The sequence below is a fragment of the Semicossyphus pulcher genome, unplaced genomic scaffold, assembly GCF_022749685.1.
Source record: "Semicossyphus pulcher isolate SPU_LCO1_2020_fin unplaced genomic scaffold, fSemPul1.0.p SCAF_5, whole genome shotgun sequence".
NCBI lineage: Eukaryota > Metazoa > Chordata > Actinopteri > Labriformes > Labridae > Semicossyphus > Semicossyphus pulcher.
Genome location: NW_027211726.1, coordinates 21,386,557 through 21,408,019, shown reverse-complemented (window position 1 = coordinate 21,408,019; position 21,463 = coordinate 21,386,557). Strand labels below are relative to the sequence as shown.

The 21,463-nt window shown below is 40.5% G+C and overlaps 1 protein-coding gene across 1 annotated transcript in view; it reads left to right on the top strand.

The window, feature by feature from the left end:
- csmd2 (CUB and Sushi multiple domains 2) overlaps positions 1–21,463 on the top strand; it is a 253,256-nt gene that overhangs the window by 43,111 nt on the left and 188,682 nt on the right. Inside the window, exon 3 of the mRNA XM_069682020.1 lies at positions 808–920. Within this exon, the coding sequence (XP_069538121.1) occupies positions 808–920 (113 nt within the window). The remainder of the gene's footprint in view (positions 1–807; positions 921–21,463) is intronic.

Sequence of the window (21,463 nt, the reverse complement as noted above, 5' to 3'; positions counted from 1 at the left end):
CATTTATTCTGATTACTCTATATGACCTACAAAAGCAAACCAGACCACCAGGAAGGTTGATTATTTCTATATAGTTATTTTTAATGCCTGAAACTCCGGGCGGGGGTAGGTGTCAGGCGAAGCAATTAACTGCACGCTGCCTTTGTTTACATTTTCCAGGGTAGAAAGTTAAAATGAGTGATACATATGACTGTTAAAGAAAGCAGATGGAGATTTTTTGACCACCACTTCAGCTTGTACAGGACAAAATCAGCAAGGAGATAAGAGGTACGGCTTTGTCCACAGGGGGCGCCAAAATGAACAGAAATCCTCACAGGAGCTTTTAACATGATATTAAACATTAAAATAAATATCATATAACTTGGCTTGATGGACACTGAGGGTGTAAATAGCAAACAGATTTTCCGTTCCAGTCAAATTGAACATCTATAAAGTCGTGTTTGTTTATTAGAAATTGTTGTTGACTCAAGAATCTGACAGTTTCATGTTTGTTTTCTGTTCAAATGTTTGTTCGTTCCTCAACCAGATGCTGTGTTTGTAATTTACTGGGGGAAGATAATCGCATTTCCTCTGTCTTGTCTGATGGAGAGAAATCTGTTGAGGTTTTCTGTCCTGTTGAGGTCTTGGCATTTTAATAATTTGCAGATGATTCAGAGCCTCGTTATACAAAAAGTTATCCTTGAATGCCTGAGGCAACAGCTGGCTTGATGGAAGTAGGCTTCATACCTGACCTTGCAACCAACTGTGCTGTTGATTGGATCCTTTTTTTGTCTGACCGTTATTGTCCTTCTGTCCATTTGTTCTCAGGTTAACGGGGTTCCAGCTGCCTTCACCCATAGTGAGTACTGGCTCCAGGATCACACTGTGGCTACTATCAGACTACGCAGTCAGCGGGCAGGGATTTAAAGCTGTCTATGAAGGTAAGACACATTTTAGTATATTTGTTTTTGAGTCATACAGTGTATTTGTGCTGTAGGCCTCATAAGTTGCTTCTGCAATTTGTGACTTTTTGACTCATTGTTCGGTCAAATATTCCCTCATTAATTTCTACAACATTGCACTTAAATCAGTAACTTATAACAGTAATTTCCAATATGGTGGAATCTTTGAGCCACTCTTTGTTTTTTTTATAGCTTAAAGGGCCAGTTCACCGGTTTTCAACCTCAGTCCTATCATGCTATTATGGGAAGTTAATGCCATAATGGTAGAAAAAAAATGCAATTTGGCTCTGAGCCTTTGGAGGAGACTATCCCCTTCTCAAATGGGCCCTGGAAATCCTCCGCCAGACTACGTGAAAAGGCGTCATTTGGCAGAGGCCAGGAGCTTGCTAAACTACACTTCCTCATTCTAGGACGGCTGCCTCTGATGTCATGTCTCGTTCAAAATCATCAGGTTTGAACTGTATACTGCAGACCAGAAGATTTTTTAGACAATCCACTGGTATATTCTCATCGTATTTCAGATTCCGTACCGCTCTGAGCCATTGCCTGCAGCGAAACAGTAGTATTTCACTGCAGCATCTCTCTCGCTGGGCCGTTCCTTTCCGAGGGAGGGGCGCAATGCATGCTGGGTGTTGTAGGAATGTAGAATGGGCGAAACCCTGAGCTATTTGTACAACTTTCTCCACAGCTGTGCCACCAAATTTAAAATATTATTTCAGATTACATAGAACACCAGCTTTGACTGACAGTGGCTTTTTCCAGGGGTGAATTGCTCCTTTTAAGGGGAGAAGCCTTCAAGGCTTATGAGCGAACTCTCTCAGATATCCTAACAAAAGGGATAAAACAAAGCCAGAAAGATATAACACGGTGTGTATTGGGACTAATAATACAGTACAAAATTAGCAGTGTGCACTGCACTAAATATATCATCAGACAGTTTAATTTAAAACCATTCTATCCAGCTGGGTTATCATCTCTTCCTTCCCAGACCAGGACTGGGACCTTTATCATGGTGACATGGAATGCTTTATGACCCATGACAGGATGATATTAATGATGGCAAGCTTCAAACCCACGCAGGAGGAAAGGGGAGCTATGGGGAGGGGGAGGAAACGCACGCGAGTGACTAATTAGGCTAATTACCTGACAGGAGTCTGTCAGTCTTTTTGAGGTTTTGTGAATGTGTGGATGTGGCTCGATGGAGCAACATCAAGTGACTCGGGAGGCCTGCGACCACATTGCGTGACAAGATAAAACCAGAGACAAAAGAGCACAGAGACTGCTTGTTAAATCCAATGGGAGGCAATCGGGGCGTTGTGCCTTTCATTCTCACCAGTGGAAACACAACTGTCAGACTCATCTAGCGTCTGACCTTGAATGATGTTATTGTCTCTTGCTCCAAATATGTTTGTAGAAACTTTTTAAAAACTGGTAACCATAGCAATTTAACACTGTAAAGAATGTATTGAACACTTGAGCTACTACTCCTATTTGCAGTCATACACTTTGCACGCAAACACTTAGCCAGCACTAGCTAAGTAAATAATGTAAAATAATGTAAATCTTAATCTCTTGGTGACTTCGGTTCCAGGGAGGCTGGTTGAGGGGTATCAACCCTGTCCAGCACCAGGGGAAATGAGTGCTTAGCCATAATTACCTGTCACCCACCTCATATGACACCGGCGAGACCAACTGCAATGAACCATGTCACAGGGGAAAGGGAGAGGCCCCGCTGTGCTGACACGTGGTGCTGCCCTGTAGGTTAGAGTGAATGTTAATTAGAGAGTGAGAAGTACGGGAGATATGCAAATCACAGCATCAGTGCACTGTAACTGAATGGATGGGAGACCACCCACAGTTGGCCTTTATTACACAGGATATGCCCACATATGAATATAGCACGCTATTCCTTATTTCTCATTGAAGTGAAGCCGCATCCCTTCTCTGCTTCCTTTCATTCTGCTCTCTTATATCCTATCCGATGTTCCTTTGAACCTCGTTGGCAATTTCCTCATGGCACACATGGGTCCTTTGACTTGTCTGTGCTTCTGAAATCCCACAAGAACTCCCTGGCACAAAGAGCAGAGATAATGAACCTCCACCCTGTGGCTAGACCTGTTTTTATCTAGTAACTGATTATAATTAACAAGGGCTGGATGGCTAGAACAGCCTAGGTAAACAAACACAAAAGCATTTTGTGTTTATTCCATGCTGGCCAAAGCAAACACTAAATCAGTTTTACAAAGAAATATGTCACTATAGCTATTGTCTGTGATATTGGTAATGCCTGAACCATGTTGTTAAAAGATAAAAGACCAAAGATTTAATTTAAAGTTTGCCTAGTTGTTTCCCACATTTATTTCTTCGTATCATTGGCAGGTCATACCTGCTGTGGCAAGAGTATTGTGAAGTTTCAAATGACTTCTCTGCTATTGAACTGCCCAGGAAGCAGAGCAACACCAGGAATATGTCACAGTAGCTGACACACTGCTTGGTGCTGCTTTGTAAGTTGGTTTGACCAGAAACCACTGGCATAGAGCCACTGTTCTGCTTTGATTTGATTAGTTCACAGTTAGTAATACTGCTCAATGGTCAGCAGGGAACAAGTCTGAGAGAAAGCAGTGACCAAAGATAAAGAATAATCAAAGATCATCTCAGAAAGATAACTAGTAATTTAAAAAATGTGTTCATGCAGAAACTAATGTTTGTTGTCCTGTATTTGCCCCTTCAGTAATTCCTCTGTTTTCCATGAGGTTTCAGCTCTGCCTGTTTTCTCATTCAGTTTTCTCTGTCTCCTCAATTGTTTTTCATTTCAGGATTTTGTTACTCTCCATTTGAGCCAAAGATACACTTAAATATCTAAGGTCATAACCAGTCTTTTTCCTCTTCTGTGACTGCATAAGTCACCATTTTTATGGCCGTAAAATGTGATGGACAACCACAGGACTATATGCATAATGGAGTTCTACATTATCTCATTTTATTGTCTTACAGAGAGCTCTTTGTAGAACTGTGCGCCAATAGCTCAACCTCTGTATAGCTACAAACCTTAATAGACCAAGTTATGACATAACAAGTCCAATAATGTATTTATTTGTTTGTGGCTTTATTATTTCCATCATTTTCCATTTTAATGCTATTTGGTGGCACAAGCTCTTCACTGTCAGGTTTTATTCCTTTTCCCCACACTAAACAGTGCAAGTGTAAATGGAGAGTGTTATGTTTGCCTCAGGGAAAGTAAACCTGTGAAGACTGTACTTTAAGTAAAGACTGAAAGAGAAGTAGAGAAGTTGTGTGTAGGTGGGAATTTCTCAGATTACCTACATCTTTATTGAGTGCATTTGCCTTCTGTAGGAGGAAACATGTTACGATTCTGATCTTACTGACATCTTTGAAATGTAGGCTACTTAAGTTAGAATTAAACGCTCTTTTTGCCTTATGTTTAATGGTATCCTGTCTTTTCAGCAACATAAGCATATTTGCACAGCGGCCATTTTCCTCTAACACAGCAGTAGGCTACAAGAGCATTTGAAATTCCCATCCTGAGTGTGATGTAAAAGGGTTGCAAATTGTCTAACTGTAGGAAATCTGACAAATCAATCATAGCTTCGCTGCTCCTGGAGTGATCAGCAACTGAAAACACAATAGATAGAAAATCAAAAGACATTGGGCCATATTTTAAATGACAACACATTTCATAACCTTTTATGTACTAGGGACGGGCATCTTCAGTAATCTAAATATTCGGGTAATCTAATTACCTCATGAACGAGTAATCGAGTACTCGCAAATTATATATTTTTTACCGTAAAAAAAAACAAAACACGTCGGACACGGACCTCCCGGCCCAGAAATAGACTATATGCCTGTAAGAGAACATTACTATGTAACACTTTCACATTAATGTAAAGAAATTGCCAACAATAGAAAGAGAGTGCAATTTCAAATGCATTAAACTTAACAGACCCTTCAATAAACGTTCCTCCATTTGTAATCAAACGTCACAGCGGTAGCGGACTGTATGGACTTCTGTTCTGTGTTGCTTAACACGTAACTCACATTCGTAGCTGTTGTCTGGCGTGATGGTGGCTTGTACTCCGGCTCAACAAACGCCATCAGCTCACAGAAGCCTTCTCCTTCCACAACACTTAATGGGAGCATATCTCCAGTCACCACGTCCGTTATTAGCCGGCTAATCTTCTCTGCTCTGGTATCATCACAATGGCGTGTGCTAACAGGGCTAGCAAATGATGTGATGCGAGACTGTCTGTCTCCGCTGGCTTCTCCTTGTGCTTTAAGTGCAAGTGGTTAAGCATCGAATAAGTTTAACACGCATTTTTTTTCAAAGTACTTCCAAACATCACTTTTCCTGGTCACGGCTGACATAGTGCATGTTACTGAGTTAAACTACTTTAGCCGAAAACAACGCATGTGTTACTGCGTTGTGTTACTGCGTTATGTTACTTGAATATTGGCAACGAGTACTCGAGTACTCGATTATTCGTCCCCATCCCTATTATGTACCAACAACCAAGTTACAAAAGCTCACTTGGCATTCAACCGATTTCTAGCTAACATTACTGTTGGCAAGAAATGTATTCCTTTCCTATCTTATGACACTATAAAATGTTAAAGGCAGCTAGGAAGTGGTTAAATGCTAATATTAGGTTGTGTCTAATGGTAACTACTGATTAGGGATAGGCCTGGCCGATAATCGGCATTTTGACGCATATCGGCATCAGCCTTTTTTTTTCCCTTTTTTTTTTTTATCCGACGGTCGATGAGAGATCAATTTAAAACTGGGTTGTTTTGGCTCCGATGCATATGCTTAAAGGCATTTAAACAAAGTTAAGTGTTGGAGTTTGTATTATTAAAAATTTTGATGCCACTTGCAAATTAATATCGGCTTCAAATATCGGTTATCGGCCTCCTTGACTACTAATAATCGGTATCGGTATCGGCCCTGAAAAAACCATATCGGGCTATCTCTACTACTGATGTCACAAAGGTGTTGTTTTAACTTGAAATATGGCCTGATCTCCCTCTCAATCCCTTATCCATTGTCTTTTCAGCCAGTGTTATCTCACTAATGATGCCTGACGTCAGAGGAAAATGGCCACCGTGTCTGGTGAATTGTTCTATCTTTAGCTGTGCCCACTCTTTACTCTCTTAACTGCTGTTGTTCTTGGTGTAGTTATACTCACTGGATGTCCTTCCATTTCCTCAAATGGGATGAACGTCTTTTTTTTTTTTCCCTCATCCTGATTGGCTTTTCTCAGCACGGCTTTTCGGCAGTAAAACCTCACAGCCTTGTTTTATTAGGACTGTGCTCAACATCCACCATTTTGGTGCGAGCCTATCTCGTCTATATTAGATATCTGTTCAGTTTCAGCCCACACTGCAATAAGCCTAAGTGCTGCACAGTCCATCTCCCCAACACACTGCGTAATGGCCGAGACCACTCTGGAATCTCTCCCCTCTCATCACCATGGCAACCACCAGACTCCCTTTTTCCATCTTGTTCTCCTCTTTCTCTTCTTCATCTCTTTGCAAACTCTTTATTCGTATTTAATCTTTAGCCATAGAGAAGGAGGCTGACGGAGGCAAAAGGAATTAGGAACATTTTCTGAGCTTCTGAAAGTATCTTCTGGGAATAGAAGAGGACTCTTATCTCCATGTCTTACTGTGTTCCTTGTGCTCCATCTTTTTTCTCTTCTTCCTTACTCCTCCTCTCCTCTTTCTCTGCTCAATCTTGAAACACAACCTCCACAGCTCACATATTCGGATGCCTCCTTCCTCATGTTATCGCTCGCTCTCCTTCATTCTCTTGAATATTAAAGCGCCGTGATGATTCTTCAGTCATGTGTCGCCAAGTTTCTCTTCCGTCTGTGTCTTAGTTGCATATTCAATGTGCCTCCCAACTGGGTCATCTGAAGAAAAAAAGGAACACAGCCAGCCCTGCTGCACGACTCAGGCAGTCTGCCTTCTCAGCATTAAGTCACTGCAGGTGTCTGAAATAGGTAAAATGTCTTGCACACATTTTGTGAAGTAATTTAGTCGACTTTTTTTTTAAACCAGTCATGCTTGTATTCATATCCAGCTGTGGATTCATGTCGTACTATCTAAGAGTCAATTTAAACCGTGTATTGCCGATACTAAGAAAATAATAAATTTGAATCAATGAATGTATACAATGGTTTTGGATCGACAATGAGTCACCTTAAACAGTAACACTTATTTTGAAAGTGAGAATAGTAGCAGCAGAGGGAGTCCTTCCAGCAACACAGCCTTCTCCTGCATCCATCAGAGCTGATCTACAATAGTGTCTCTATCTAACCCCCCCTCCCCTCCCCTCTCTCCCTCCCGTTTTTTAGCATGAGAGGAGGGAGGGGCTGAGTAGATGAGGGTGATGAGAAAGCAGTGAAGCATGAGTGGGTCTATTGCCTAATTGAAAAATGAAGCGTGTCCCTATAAGTCAGGGAGTTGGCCAAATAAAAGTCTAATGACAGAAGCAAAAGAAGGGTACAGACCTGTAGCAAATCCTACAGTCCTAATGTTCTGTTTCCCCTCCACAGGAACGAATACACAATTACTCAGGGGCACATTATGGCTCTGTTTGTGTGTTTGTGTGTAATTTAAAGGGAGGGGTTGAGGGGATTTTATAACCTGCTGAGCACCTAAGAGACACTTTGCTTTAATGTTGCTTCTGCTCGCTCTGGTAAAATTGGCTTTGATTAGGAAAGGTGCAAAAAAAGTAATTGTTTGCCAAAGAGCAATTTACATTGATTGTTTGAATGATTTTGATTACATATTCAGCATCATTCAGCAACCACATTATATTCCTCTCTTTCTGTTGATATAAACTCCCTTCTCGCAAATAGAGCGATGCAGTCTGCTTTTCAGAGACTCTTATTAGTCTGCGAACAGTGCTGTCCATTTTTTGACTAAATGTTAACAGTAGCCCTAAGCATGAAATAATCATTAATGTGCAAAGAGCAAACGAATAAAAAGGAACTGAACATGCCTTTAACACATGTAAACAATTTACATGTGAAAGGTTAACAGGCCAGCAGCTAAATAGTGTATTAACTGTTTTAGTAATCCACCCCCTCGTTTGCCTCTGTTTGCTATTAAACAGAATCAGGGTCATACATACAGTTTGCATAAATGCAATGCTGCATTGTCCCATTAATGTCTTTGTAGGTGTTATCGGGCCGATACAGTGATTCTGCGATAATATTGATATATTGTATGACAATGATATAATGATTTATCACAATATCTCATAAACTGAAGAAAACAAAATTTGCCCCGTAAAAGCTTAAGTGCAGAATTTTCAGTTTCACAGATTTTGACACAAATTGAGAAACAATGATGCAGTAACTCAAATTGGTTTAACTGTTTAGAGCGCTGATTTAAAAAAAAAAAAAACTAATAATAATCGATATTTGGTGCCAGCGATACGATAATGGTATCGCACCAGTTGGGACGACAATATATGGCGATATTGATACTTTCCACTATATCGATATTTTCCACTCTGTCAGTCTGTCTTTCATACCAGTGATCATTCTTATTGCAGGTATTTTAGTTTCATTACAGTAAAAGTGATTGTATAAAGACATTCCTGTTCCAGTTCCTGTAGTGAGCCCACTATAACAGGACCCTATCTCTACAACAGCTATAAGTATTTTAGACTTAATTTATGCTGTAAGTTACATCTGTGTTTGACTATTTAGTCTGTCTGCCATGAGAAGGAGCTGTTAAACTGCGAATAATTACTTCGACTAGGGGCTAAAATGAGATATTCTAGCCTTTCTGTATGGCAGCCATATGCTGTATAACTCTAATTAACAAATCTGACAATGTCAGTGTGCCAAACTGAGGTGTGCAATTACTAAATGGCAGATCATGAAGGAGTAGCTAATGGTCATGAAGTCCCAAAACACCCTGTATTATTTTCAAGCACAAACACTCACTGGAGTTGTGCAGTTGCCATAGCAGCGCTCAAGCATCTGTAATATGGGTACAATGTTAACCTTGTCTGAGTTAAAAGTGAGATGTGGATGCCTCCAGACCCGGCTATTGTTTTGTTTTTTTGCATATTAAGGTTCAGTGGTTTATTGATGTCTTTTCTCCCCCAAGAGGCGACTCACTTCTGTTATTTCTAAAGAACCATATGGTTAAAATCCTCACCTGGACTTTCTGCAAACAAAGCTGATGTGTGTGTTTTCCTGCTTACATTTGTGTGTCCTCAGTGACTAACCAGGTCCAAAACATGTTGATCCTATATTTTGCTGCTGTATAAGGCGAAGCCTGGGCCTTTTGAAGTATTTTCATCAACTCTCTATAGAATTTGTTTGGAGAATTAATTCAGCAGTGGAACCTTGAAAGCCTTCTAACAAATAGTATTTGCTTTGCAATTTCTTGCATAAGCATTTTTAGACCTGACGCCAGTATTATTTAATTTTTCGAACCTTTGCTGAATGGTTATTATTGTTATCTATAAAACACCAGCTTATGTAAAACTTTTAAACTTGAAATGCTCTTGCAGTTGCTGTAATTGATGGTAAAATGCGTCAGAGAAGCCAGTGCAAGTTCATTCATTATTACTGGATACAGTTGCACCTGTGGTTCTGTCTAGTTTCTACATAAACCAAACACTGCTTGTTGCAACTACAGATTTCTTGGCGTATTGGATGTGGTTTTGCATGCATATTGCTACAGAGAGCACTGGACAGGACACCACAGTGGCAGATGTGCTTAAAGTGGACGAGGCAGCAGCAAGTGCTTCCTCTTGGAATGGGCTTTAAGAGCCTGAACTTAGTTAATGGTTAATAAAAACCTAGCTATTATGGATGTCATCTATCTAAATGTATTGACTAATTTTCTTGTAAAATCAGGCCTGTCTGGCACGTCCGGATAAGCAGAGCTTCCGATCTGGCAGATTGTAGCTGTTATTAGTGTCTGGCATGGGAATCGGCCGGCAGCGTGTCTGACCGTTAAATGCTTCTGACACTTAATTAATGGCTGATTGTTGTGTGGCAGTTCTCCTTCAGCCTAATGAAGACTGTTTCAACTCTCTCTCCCAGACAGACACGCACAAACAGCCCAACATAAACAGACACTTATGCCTGGCATGCACACTGACTTTTTTCAATGATTTCAATGTATTGTTTATTCTCCATAGAGACAGTTTAATGTTTCTGCATCATGCGTTTTATTGTTCTTAACCTAAAGTGACTGGTCCGGTTCGGTTAAGATGTGATGTTGTTGTTGAAATCCTTCCAGCCGTCTCTTCCCCTGCTTCACATTATGTTAATATTTGATACTGAATCCCACATCTGAGCCTTTTTGGGATTATTTTTCATATTTTCTTTATTCACCCCCCCTCTTTTTATAGAACTGACATGAGCAAAGAGAGCGCTTGACAGTTTCCATTGCCCCGCAAGTCATTGCATGTCTGCTCTGCACAGCACTGCAAGACACACATATTTTTTTGGGTCTCTTCCCTCATCCCTTCTTGCCCTCTATTTGTTTTCTGGGTGAATGGCCGGCAAGACAGGGTCTGGTCTGCGGTCAGGACAAGTTGTTGTTTTGCTCTCCAGATAAGGAGTAGAAAACAACGACACCATAGTTGCACATAGACACACAAACACATCAGCACAGAAGACGTTCAAGTGCACCCATTCACACGAGTGGGCCCAGGAGTGTACACTCAGACATAGCGCGATGCATCTGCTGTGCAGTGGAGCATGTACAGAAAGGTCATCCTTCCCTGTGAACCTGTGGCTTTGGATGAGTTTGTTTGTGGAGCTTGATGCAGCTGAAGAAATGTGTGCGTCTGTCCATCTACACCACCAGTTGTCTGTAAGTGCTCGTGGTCAACTACCTGTAATGAAACAGACCTGCCAACCTGTACGCATTTCGCATAGCAAGTACGCAATTTAACATCTAAATACGCTGGTACAACTTGCCCCTCTAAACTACGCAAAAAGCTGCGGACATGTGAGTTCTGTGGCAAATGTGCACGTGCGGTACTCATTTCTGACAACACGATGCAGCAGCGTGGTGAAGCAGTTTCAGCCAATCATTGTAGAAAAGCGGAGAATAACGAGTCTGCCGAACCTATAGCGTACCATCCCTGTCCCCCTCCTCCCTGCCTCCTCCTGACCTCTGCCTCCCTCTCCGTCCTCCGTTCCCCACTCGCTGCAGTTGGCGCTTAAAAAGGTAAACTGTGTGTGTGTGTGTGTGTGTGTGTGTGTGTGTGTGTGTGTGTGTGTCAGCGGACCTGCCAGGTTTTGGTAAATGTGAACCGTTACACGTAACGTTACTTTCACTGTGGAAACATTCGAGCCGAAGTCTAAGTGAAAAAAAAAAAGAAAATTGCGAGGTTTTTTTCTTAGCAAATCTATCGATCATGTTCTCCTCCCCAGTGCATCGTCAAAGAGAAAGAAGAGGCAGCGGTGCATATGTCTGTGTGTGTATTTTAGCCTTTATATATATCTATTGCGGATAGAGTAGGCCTGTATATAAGGGCAGGGCAGCAGACCTGCCAAAAAGAAGAGGGTCCATGTCCCCCAGAAGTTTTTGAGTAAATATCAAGAACAGTGGCCATGTTTCTGACCCTCTAAAATTCCTCATCATGCATTTTGCACAGTGTGCAATTATGATGTGGACATAAGCCACCAGGGAGCTGCAGGTAATATATAAATTAGCCCCTGTGATGTGTGCATATGTGCTGTAAGCCAATTTAATTATTACATTCTTGAAAACAAAAACACCTATTGCAATATACAAAATAAATTATTACCATTTTAATTAAATACATATTAAAATAATTTTTAATTAATTTTAATTAAATAAGTATTGAAATAATTCAATGCAGTTAACTTGTGGCTCTTTATTAAAGGTATTGTAATCAAAAATACAGGTTTTATTGTTTTTTTATAACCGATTTCCAGCCAGTGAATGGGGAAATTACTGCGTGCAAAGCAATGGAGTTGCAAAAGTCTGCGAAAAAAGCTGCACAACACAAGTGGTACTCAAACTATTTTGACAAGGTTGGCAGGTCTGAATGAAACCAGAAATGAGACATGGCACAATTGTAAAAATGTAGTCACTGACTGGAAAGCTCGGGATATAATCTCTTCAGTGAGCTGTTCTTGATACAACAGGTGATGTAGATCTGTCTCTTTTAGATCACATGTAAGGGTGGTTTCACACCTAAAGTCCATTTGATGGATCCGAATCAAAGACCAAATTGTTACAATGTTGCATTTTGGAGTTTGGTTTGTGTTCACAGGGCAGCATTTACCAGCGGACCAAAAGTTTTGATGCGTGAGGAAACTGCTCTCTGGTTGGTCAGAATTTCCACGTGGGTAAACTCCCTGACGTAAATAAAGAGAGCGAGCACACTCCTCAATCACACTCAACACGATCGCAGACTTTAATGTTTGAGTGTTGAAGTTTTTTTTTCACTTTTAACCAACATTGTTTCACAGTTCGATCAGTTCCATTCTCCTTTTTCACTGAACAGTTTGAATACCTCTGTTTTCTTGTGCGTTTTGACAAGCATTTGTGAAGTTGTTTGGTCAGTCCACATTGCTATTAAAGCCCTCACCTTGTCACTCCCCGACAATTTTCCTCTACTCACTTTGCTGCCTGGCTGCGTGGCTGTCTCTGCAAGTGTCCACATCCATTAACAACCCACAATGCACAGTTTTTTGGTTTGCTTCCTGTATTAGATCCTACTTTAAGTTCATTTATGTTCTCATCTGAATCGAACAGGACTGTGGTTCATTTGGAAACGGACAGAGTCCCGTCTTTTCTGGTAGGCCATGGTCTGTCGGTTCTCTTTGAGAGTAAAGTCCAAAAGTCCGGACCAAAGCTGTCGGGTGTGAAAGCACCATAAGACATCTGCTTCCAGTATTATCAGACTTTATTTGATGTACACTCCCTGCAATGGACTAAGGCAATGGATGAATACAGCAGTAGTAGTGCGCACAACTGTATGACTGTATTTTAATTTGAAAAGATGCTTGTTCATTGTTCCATCTTAGTGCTACAAATTAACACTACAGCTAATAATTAAAATCAACTCATGGAGTTATGTAATGCTCACAGGGAGACAGTGAGCATTTCCACTTGTGTTTCTCCGACAGTTCAATTGTGAAAACCATGCAGGGCAGATTGGAAAACTGACCCTAGTTTCCTAGATGGATGTTTGACCGAGTGCCCGGAGCGAACGGCATGTGTGTATGCTTGTGTGTGGAGTGCCTGTTTGAGAGTGCATATGTGTGACTTTGTAATGGCCTGAACACATGTTGGTGGATTGCTCTGTCCCACTGTGCGACGGCAGCTGAGGTGTGAGCAGTGTGAGAATGGCACAAAGTGACAGACAGTCTGAGGTGATTACAGGGTAGTGGGCATGATGTGTCAGCAGTGTGTGTGTGAGGGAATGTGGTTGTGTACATTTCTTTACTGCACATGAAGTACATACAAGGCTGTCGGCTGTGCAGTCAGGAAGAGTGAACATTGAGGTGCATGCCTGTCTATTTTGGCTTCTCTGAAAAGGCTCTTTGCTTGCTGCTGTTTCTATCCTGACAGGGCCTACACTCTCTGCATCCTAACAACGAGAGGGGGATGAGGGGGAGACACGGGAGAGAGGGGGACATCAACTGGTGGAGAGGGGTTAGCCTGAGAAAGCACTGAGAGGGATTTTAAAAAGAAAAACCTTTGGTAAGGGAGAAGAGTAAAAACAGGATTAGACAAATAAACAGAAAAAGAGATATTATGATTGAAGTCTGAGCGATAAAGAGACGAGGATGACTCAGCTGTGAGGTAATGTGGGAAGCTATGGGGGAATCTTCTTGCTCCACCCTGTTGGAGATTCATCATCGCAAAAAGCAGGTCAGACGAACACAAGAAACACCACACGGCACATTTGCTGCACCGTTACTCATGCACTGCACTCACCCTTCTCCGCAGCCATGCATTTTTTAGTCTGTGAGCTCATCTCCTCAAAAAGCAGCAGCAACCCAAACTGCTCTCACTTCTCCTGTGACACCATGTGACATGGTTATAAGGGTTTTGACCGCATTAAATGTCACCCAAAACATTTCATCCAGTTTACTTGTATGGCTTGACTTCTCCAAAAGGTTGCTAGTGTTGTTGTTCGTCCACTGTTAATGTGCGGCACCAGTCTGGCTCACTAATTCTGCCACTTTATGAAAGTGTGTAATTAAGCGCCTCGGTTGGCCTCTTGTAAATGTCATCTGCTCAGCTCTGTGGATCGTAGACTTTGATGTGATTAATTCTAGCCTGAGATAACCCTCAGCAGTCAACTTGCTGTAAGTAAGGGTGATAGTTCACCTTTTCAAACTGTGCCCTCTTTTCAATGAGGCGTGTTAGAATAAATCAAGTTCAGTGTATGATGCAGAAGTGTTGGGTAACTTCAATAACGGTAAGCGGCATAGTCTTCTATATTTTTTTCAGTCTGTGGAGCCTTGTGAGAATAAATAACAATCAGGTACTTTTAGATCCATGTTTCTTGGTTTGAACTTTAAATTCATATCAGCTAGTTCTGAATTAGTTTGAGCAATAATCGCACATCAAATCAACGTAATAAAGTCCTCAAAATGGAAATGCAGTCAGACTTGTGTGCGTGTGTCATAGACTGTATAAAAAGATGGACGACATGACATCTCCCTAAAAGTGAAGCCAAAACCATTCGAGCGCCCCCTGCTGACTGACTGCAGTATACGTCATAAAGCCTGCCTCCTCCATGTTAACAGATGGGACATGAGTCAAACTATAAAATCAAAATACATACCAAATATGTCTCGAACACGGTTTCTGTCATTATAGTTAGTTCTTAACATGCTGATTAACGTGATTTAAGTTCATTTTAATTAGTTATTTGATGCTGTAAAAAGGATGATTGACAGCTCTGTTGGCAAATACGGCTCCTGCAGCCAAACTGTTCCTGATTAACAGAGTAGAAGAGGAACAGCGAGAGGAAGCAAAAGTAAAACAACCACTACAGTCATCGAAGTTTACATATCTGTGAACGTCTGCTTCAGACCAACACAAGAAGCTGTTCTGCTGTTAAATACGCCGGCGTGCAGGATCTTTGTGTTTTTTTCCGGTAAGTTTTATGTGTGTTTTAGTTAGCGGAAGTTGCTACGGTGGCTCCACTCGCCGATCTCTACTGCACAGCTCTGGCTCCAAATGACATCACCATCGAAAGATGGCAGCGCCTATCATAGGGGCTATTTTGGCTTCACTTTCGTACAATGAGAGCAGATGGAGACGAGTCGTCCATCTATATACAGTCATTGGTGTGTGTGTGTGTGTGTGTGTTTGCTAGATTTTGTGTGTTCTCACATTCATTGGCATGCAATCTGTTGCCTCTTTGACTTTTCAGTCACATATTCAGTTTTAACTAGACGCCTTTGATTTTTACAGAAACTGTCATTGATCAAATTAATAAGCTGTTGCTTATTAAGTTCTCTTTTTAATTAGATGCCAAACTACAAAATAGGCATCTTTGTTGTTGTCTTTTAAATGTCCTTTGATGTCTTGACCATTAACGCTGAACCGTACTCCTACTTCTCTCTAAATACAAAGCCTCTGGTGCTCATGCATAATTGTGTGTTGCCGTTCTGACGTTATTGCTTTGTCCATGTAAAATCAACTTAACCTAACCATCTTTTTCATCCCTCTCTATTCTTCTGCTTTATCTCTTGCTTCATTTTGTCTTGCCCTCTCTAACAGTAATTTGTATCCTCTCTCCAGGCCTATATCTCTCATCAGGATTAGCGTCCTTTGCTTGTTAGCGTGCTAGCTCTTTTTCTCCCTCACCCCCACATTTTTCTCTCTCTCTGCAATCCCTGTTTTGTGTGGATTAGTGCCTGTATTGTCCTTGGATTAGGGTGCCATTGTTTCTGAGCTCAGATGAGATAGAAATGTGCTTCAGACTATGCATGTGAGTGCTTGTACAGTATGCTCAAAAGTAAATCCACCTTTGAGACCGAGGTGATGAATCTCCTTTTGTTCATGGAGCTTTTTTTTTTGTTACAACAAGCAAGCAGCACAAAGTAAAAAAAAACTGAAGTGCCTGACCGAAAGCTCTGTGAATTCTGTGCTCTTTTCTTGTTTATCTAATTGGCATTTGTCTTCTTCACTGCCAAGTGCCGATACGAGAGTAGGTGTTAGGTGTAAGCAATGTGGCTGAAAAAGCTTGGAGCTTGAAGCGAATTAGTGTCCACTTATGCTTGGGTAATTGAAGGCCAGACCTGCAGGGGAACCAAGCCCTTGAGATTGTGAGGGAGGGGGAAGGTGCATGGATTGTTATGTTTTCATGTCATATTCAGTCCCTTGTCACATACAGAGAAGTTGCAGGGGATAGAAAGAGTATAAAACTATTAGAGGAGGTATCTATATTGATCACATAGCAGGGGTTCTGCGTTTTGCTCAGTGTGACAGAGACGCTCAGCAGGTGGGAGTTAGAGGAGGTCTGCGGATATGCTGTGTATCGAGAATCCAGGCAATACCATATTAGGCCTCTCCTCTATTGTTTCTGACAGTTTATTATTTAGTGGCTTATTTACTCTCTTCTCTTGCAGGTAAATTGCTGTGACAGTGTATTGATCCAGAAAATGCTCAGCTGTTGGAGTTAAAAAGTTATAGAGAAAGACAGTATATAATCATCCTATCTGTTGTGTCAGGTATTTTTTGCAGTCTTTTTGGTTCCCCTCAATTGCTTCTTTCCAATTAGTTTGATTGGAGTTAAACTTTTAATAGTGTAAATTGTATTTAGTGCAGACTCCAGTATGGCAGGCTCCAATAAAACCACATTTATCATTAGGCAGCGGTGTAATCTAATACATCATTAAGATTGCCCTGCATGCACGCTACCATCTATGATGAAATACCCAGTGATGGTTATGAACAGTAACCAGTGCATTCTCTCTCATTGCTTTAATTGATATCAACCAAGCGGCTCCTGCTTGGCTGCTGTGTTTAATCATTTCTCCGTTTACTATGCTGCTCGAATGCACAGCAATTCATCAGGTCGGACTTATCGATCAGCCATCGGCAATTCCCCCCAGTCATCCCTTTCAGACCTCATCGACTGTTGAGTGTTCACTTGTTAGCCACCTTAATGTTAAAGGTCGAATTTAAGGTCTAGTATATTTATTCTGGGTGGTTGTGACAAAGCTGCTAAGAGTAGTAGTGTAGGTTTTTATGGTGAAATTTCTTAATCTCTGTGTGCAAATTTAATTGAATTAGTGGACTTAATTGACTTTCAGTGGCTGTTAACACACATGATTGAAGTCAATGATTACTGACTAGATAAAAGATTGCTGATTGTTCTGTATTGGACTGTGAATAATTCTGTCTTCACTGTGATAAATCACTGTGCAGAATCTTTACCAATCGCACAGACACATAAGCTAGGAAGGAAATGTGTCCATACACACTTGCACACACACAAAAGCACCTCATAATATCATTCCCTCGGCACAGTCACATGAGTCAGCTGTGTTTGTTGTACTTATTTCTCTCATATAGAGAATCAATGTTTGCTCTACTCAGTTGCATTTCCAATGTTTTGACGCCAACAGGGGTAAAACGGCTCGGACCGTTTAGGGTTGATTTACTGGAGGGAAGACGGACAACCAGGAGGTGTCATGGAGAAAAACTTTCCTCCTCCGACTGCTTGGAAATCGACTAATATCTTCACAAGTCACAAACAAACTGGGCTTTTAGCTGATTTGTGTTTACCCTCGTGCTGATCTATGAGTGCGTCTCGATGTCTGCCTTTGTGTGCTCCTGACTCAAGCTCTTGATGCAAACATGCTGTCGCTGAAGCGTAAAGTGAAGGCACACCTGTTTGTTTTGTGTTTGTCTCTTACCCATCATTTGGCATCGCTACATGCTCTATTTGAGACCTTGATTCACAGTCGCAAATCAGAGTAATGAGGCAAAGACTAGGAACAAACAGAGGTGTTGTGTCAAAGGGAGGATTTTTTAGGGAGAGCAATCTTTGTAAGAGTGGGTGGGAGGTAAAATTGGCGTCTGCTGTGTGAGTTTAGAGTGGAATTCTGCTTCATTTCCTATATATATATATATATATATATATATATATATATATATATATATATATATATATATATATATATATATATATATATATATATATATATATATATACCCTAATGATATGCATGGATGTGCAGCTCCTGTGTTTTGAGTGACAATGACGTGAACGCATGGTTTATGTGTGAGCTTTACATGGATCACCTCCAAATTCTACTTGATTTAGCGGCAGCATTGCGCTCTGAGCTTCCTTTGCACATCCGCAGAATGGTATGGATTTCCAGCAGTGTTCATGTTATCATCAGATATTGATGAGTCTGAATAATGCATTTGATCTGAATTGTTTCTTCTATACCAAATGTTGGTGTCTGTTACAAAACACCTGTGTTCCTTCTTGATCCTTAAGTTTAAAGGAAATGAAAAGGATGAAGCAAACATTGACTGTAGATCGGCCCCTCCGCAGGGAAATATACACGTACAGTAGGTCTGCAATCAAAGAGGAGGCTAGCTCAGGGAATACAGGCTGGGATTTGAAGCAAGGAAACTTCTTTCACACCAAGTCCTGTTGAGTCCAGTCCTGAGGGGGTAAAGGAAGAAGGGGAAGACTACAGAATATGTAGATAAGATGATTACATAAAATGGGTTTTCTAGAAGTTTAAAATAACTTCATTAAGAAGGGTAATACGAAGTTAAATAAAGGGGAGAAAGGCATGATCTCATGGGTAATCATATTGTAATTATAACAATAGTGAGACACGAGTGAAGAAATCAATAATGGGCCATGTGCCTGAACACAGAAATGTAATGGATCTTATGATTGTATGAGTCATCCCATATAACTCCACATCAATATTTGGCCAAATGTTTTTTATTTCAGTATCACAAAATACTTGAATGTGGTTTACTCGATGACGATTGCTGGGCTGATGACAGAAGCTGCTTTAGACTTGTAACCAAGGATCTTAATGGAAACAGTCAAACCACTTATATTGCAGGTGCAATAGTCTATTCAAATTATAAATCCTCAGAAATGAAGGTAATATCAATAAATTGTTTCTTAAGGGTCTTTCACGGCTCATAATTCTTTGCTAATTTAGTTTACCTGTCTTGTTATTTTCCTCATATGCTAGCTAAGGTGACTGAAGCTCCCACTCTATTAAAAAATAAACTAATACTTTGCCAGCTGTCATACACGCAGATCAGGCAGCGGGTCAAAAAAATTGTGAGCATGAGAAATAAGGATGACAGGATGATTTAACTGGTGAAGCAGAGCGTACAGACTAAAGGCAGTGCTTGGAGTTAGTTGAGCCAAAACAGAACTCCATGGAGTAAAGAGGCTGCACTCATGCACAGGATACTCTCTGCATAAGGCTGAAACACTTGACCTTTTGTCCGTAATGACCTTTCATAGGAACATAGCGATAGAGCCGTAGTACTCTTGACATGATCTGTATTATAAATGTAGTGAAATGATGCCCGTTTTTATCAGACCATTGGAACAGATCACTCAGCCAGCCAAATATAGGAAGTAGGTAATATTTTTGAGTACGAGAGAAATCATATGTTCCCCTTCAGTAGATGAAAAATGTATTTTACTGTTAATATTAACAACAGGAACTCTGAAATATCAGAAATGGTCATTTTTGTATCAGCTGGCTGCAGGGGCATATTGCTGTCTGAGTTTGATTGGCAGAAGCTGGCAGCTGTAGGGACATGGCATGTTTCACAGCAGGGAATAAGAGTCATGTAAAACTAATTTGCACTGTAGCCTACATGCCATGGACAAACAGGCTATTTTTAGCAGTTTTGAAGATTAAGAATCACATTAACCTCTAAGTGGACCAAAGTAACAATGGCTGTTATTTTTACAGGCTGTTTAAATTGCTGCAGCTGAGCTGCTAACTGGCTATCTAACCTGTAAAGTAAAATTAGCAGCAAACTTGTTCTCAGGGAATGTTTGTGTGTTCATGTTTGTAAGTTCATTATGAAGGAAACTTGAGCAGAAAAACGAATTAAGGTAAAGTCTGGCTCTTGTGTTTTGTAGCAAGTTGCTGTCTTGCTCAGTGTCTGCTTTTCCTTTTATGGACACAATGATCTAACCACTAGATTTGATTGGCTATATAATAACAGGTCTCAATATACTTTGACAGATAGCAGAACAGCATTAAATCAAATGAATCACTAAACCAATGAATGCAAAAATTGCATCTTCTGTTCTGTCTTCTGTTGTGTCTATTTTTTTTTGTCAAAGAATAAAGCAACTAGATTCTAGACTATTTTTATTGGCCTATGTGCTGTTATGTGTAAAGATAATAACACGAAATAATATATACATATCGATTACTTTAAGCTTCCAAGACAGAAACACAAACTACAGAGCTTACAATTACAACCAGAATATAAAAACAGTTGAGGTGAAAAGCTCATGAGGTAGGGGTTAGCAATATGTTTTGCAAGCATGTGTTCATTTCCAGATGTTTTTTGTATTCACAAATACAAATGGATTGTATTCATTCCTTTGTTATAAAGGCCTGACTGGTAAAGCTGATGTTGAGCCTCAGTGGTTTTGTTGCACTTCTGAGACGGAGCACTCACACTCCTGAACTTCGGGAAAATCAGTTGTGGTTGTGGTGGTGTCAGGCGCTGATCATTATACATTGATCATTGGGAGGCCATCTCATTTTGCAAAATGGCACATAGCGCAGAAGTAAAGTAATTAAATCATATTAACACTCCTTTATTGAATACTTTTGTTAATCTGAACTCTGACTCATTTTTGGCTTAGAAGCATGTTTGTCATCTGCCAGTTTTGTTGACTCTGGACACTGTTTATCATTTTAGTGACTGAGCTCCTCATTTACTCATTTAGGTCTGAATGACTGAGCTGTTAAGTTAGCAACAATATGAAACTAACTTTGTCTTTGGAATCATTATAACTATTGAGAAATCTATTTCTTTTTGTGTCTTTGCTCTTTGGACAGTTCACACACAGTGGTGGAGGTGGATATTATCAGAGGTGAAATGACACCTGATAAAGATGAATGAGGATATTTATATCCACTACATCACTGGAAGATGCTTTTGTTGTTTGTGCTTTTTTTGTGGATCAGAGACGTATAGTTCGTTCTAGGGATGCACGTTGCATCGGCTCAACAAAGGAATTGTCTGATATCAGCCGTGTTGGCAGACATTGACCCATCGGCAAATTAGGTGGCATACACTGATGGCAGTTGCCGATGTTTTTATTATTTAAAATTGTGCTTTAATTGTGCAGTAAATTTAATTGTTACATAAAAGTGTTTTGTTTTCAGAAAGATTTGTTAGGCTATGTAAACACTGAAAAATGTTTGTACTATGACCAGGTGATTCCAAAAAGATGTATTGGAATTTGAAAGATTGAATTCATGCTTTCTGAA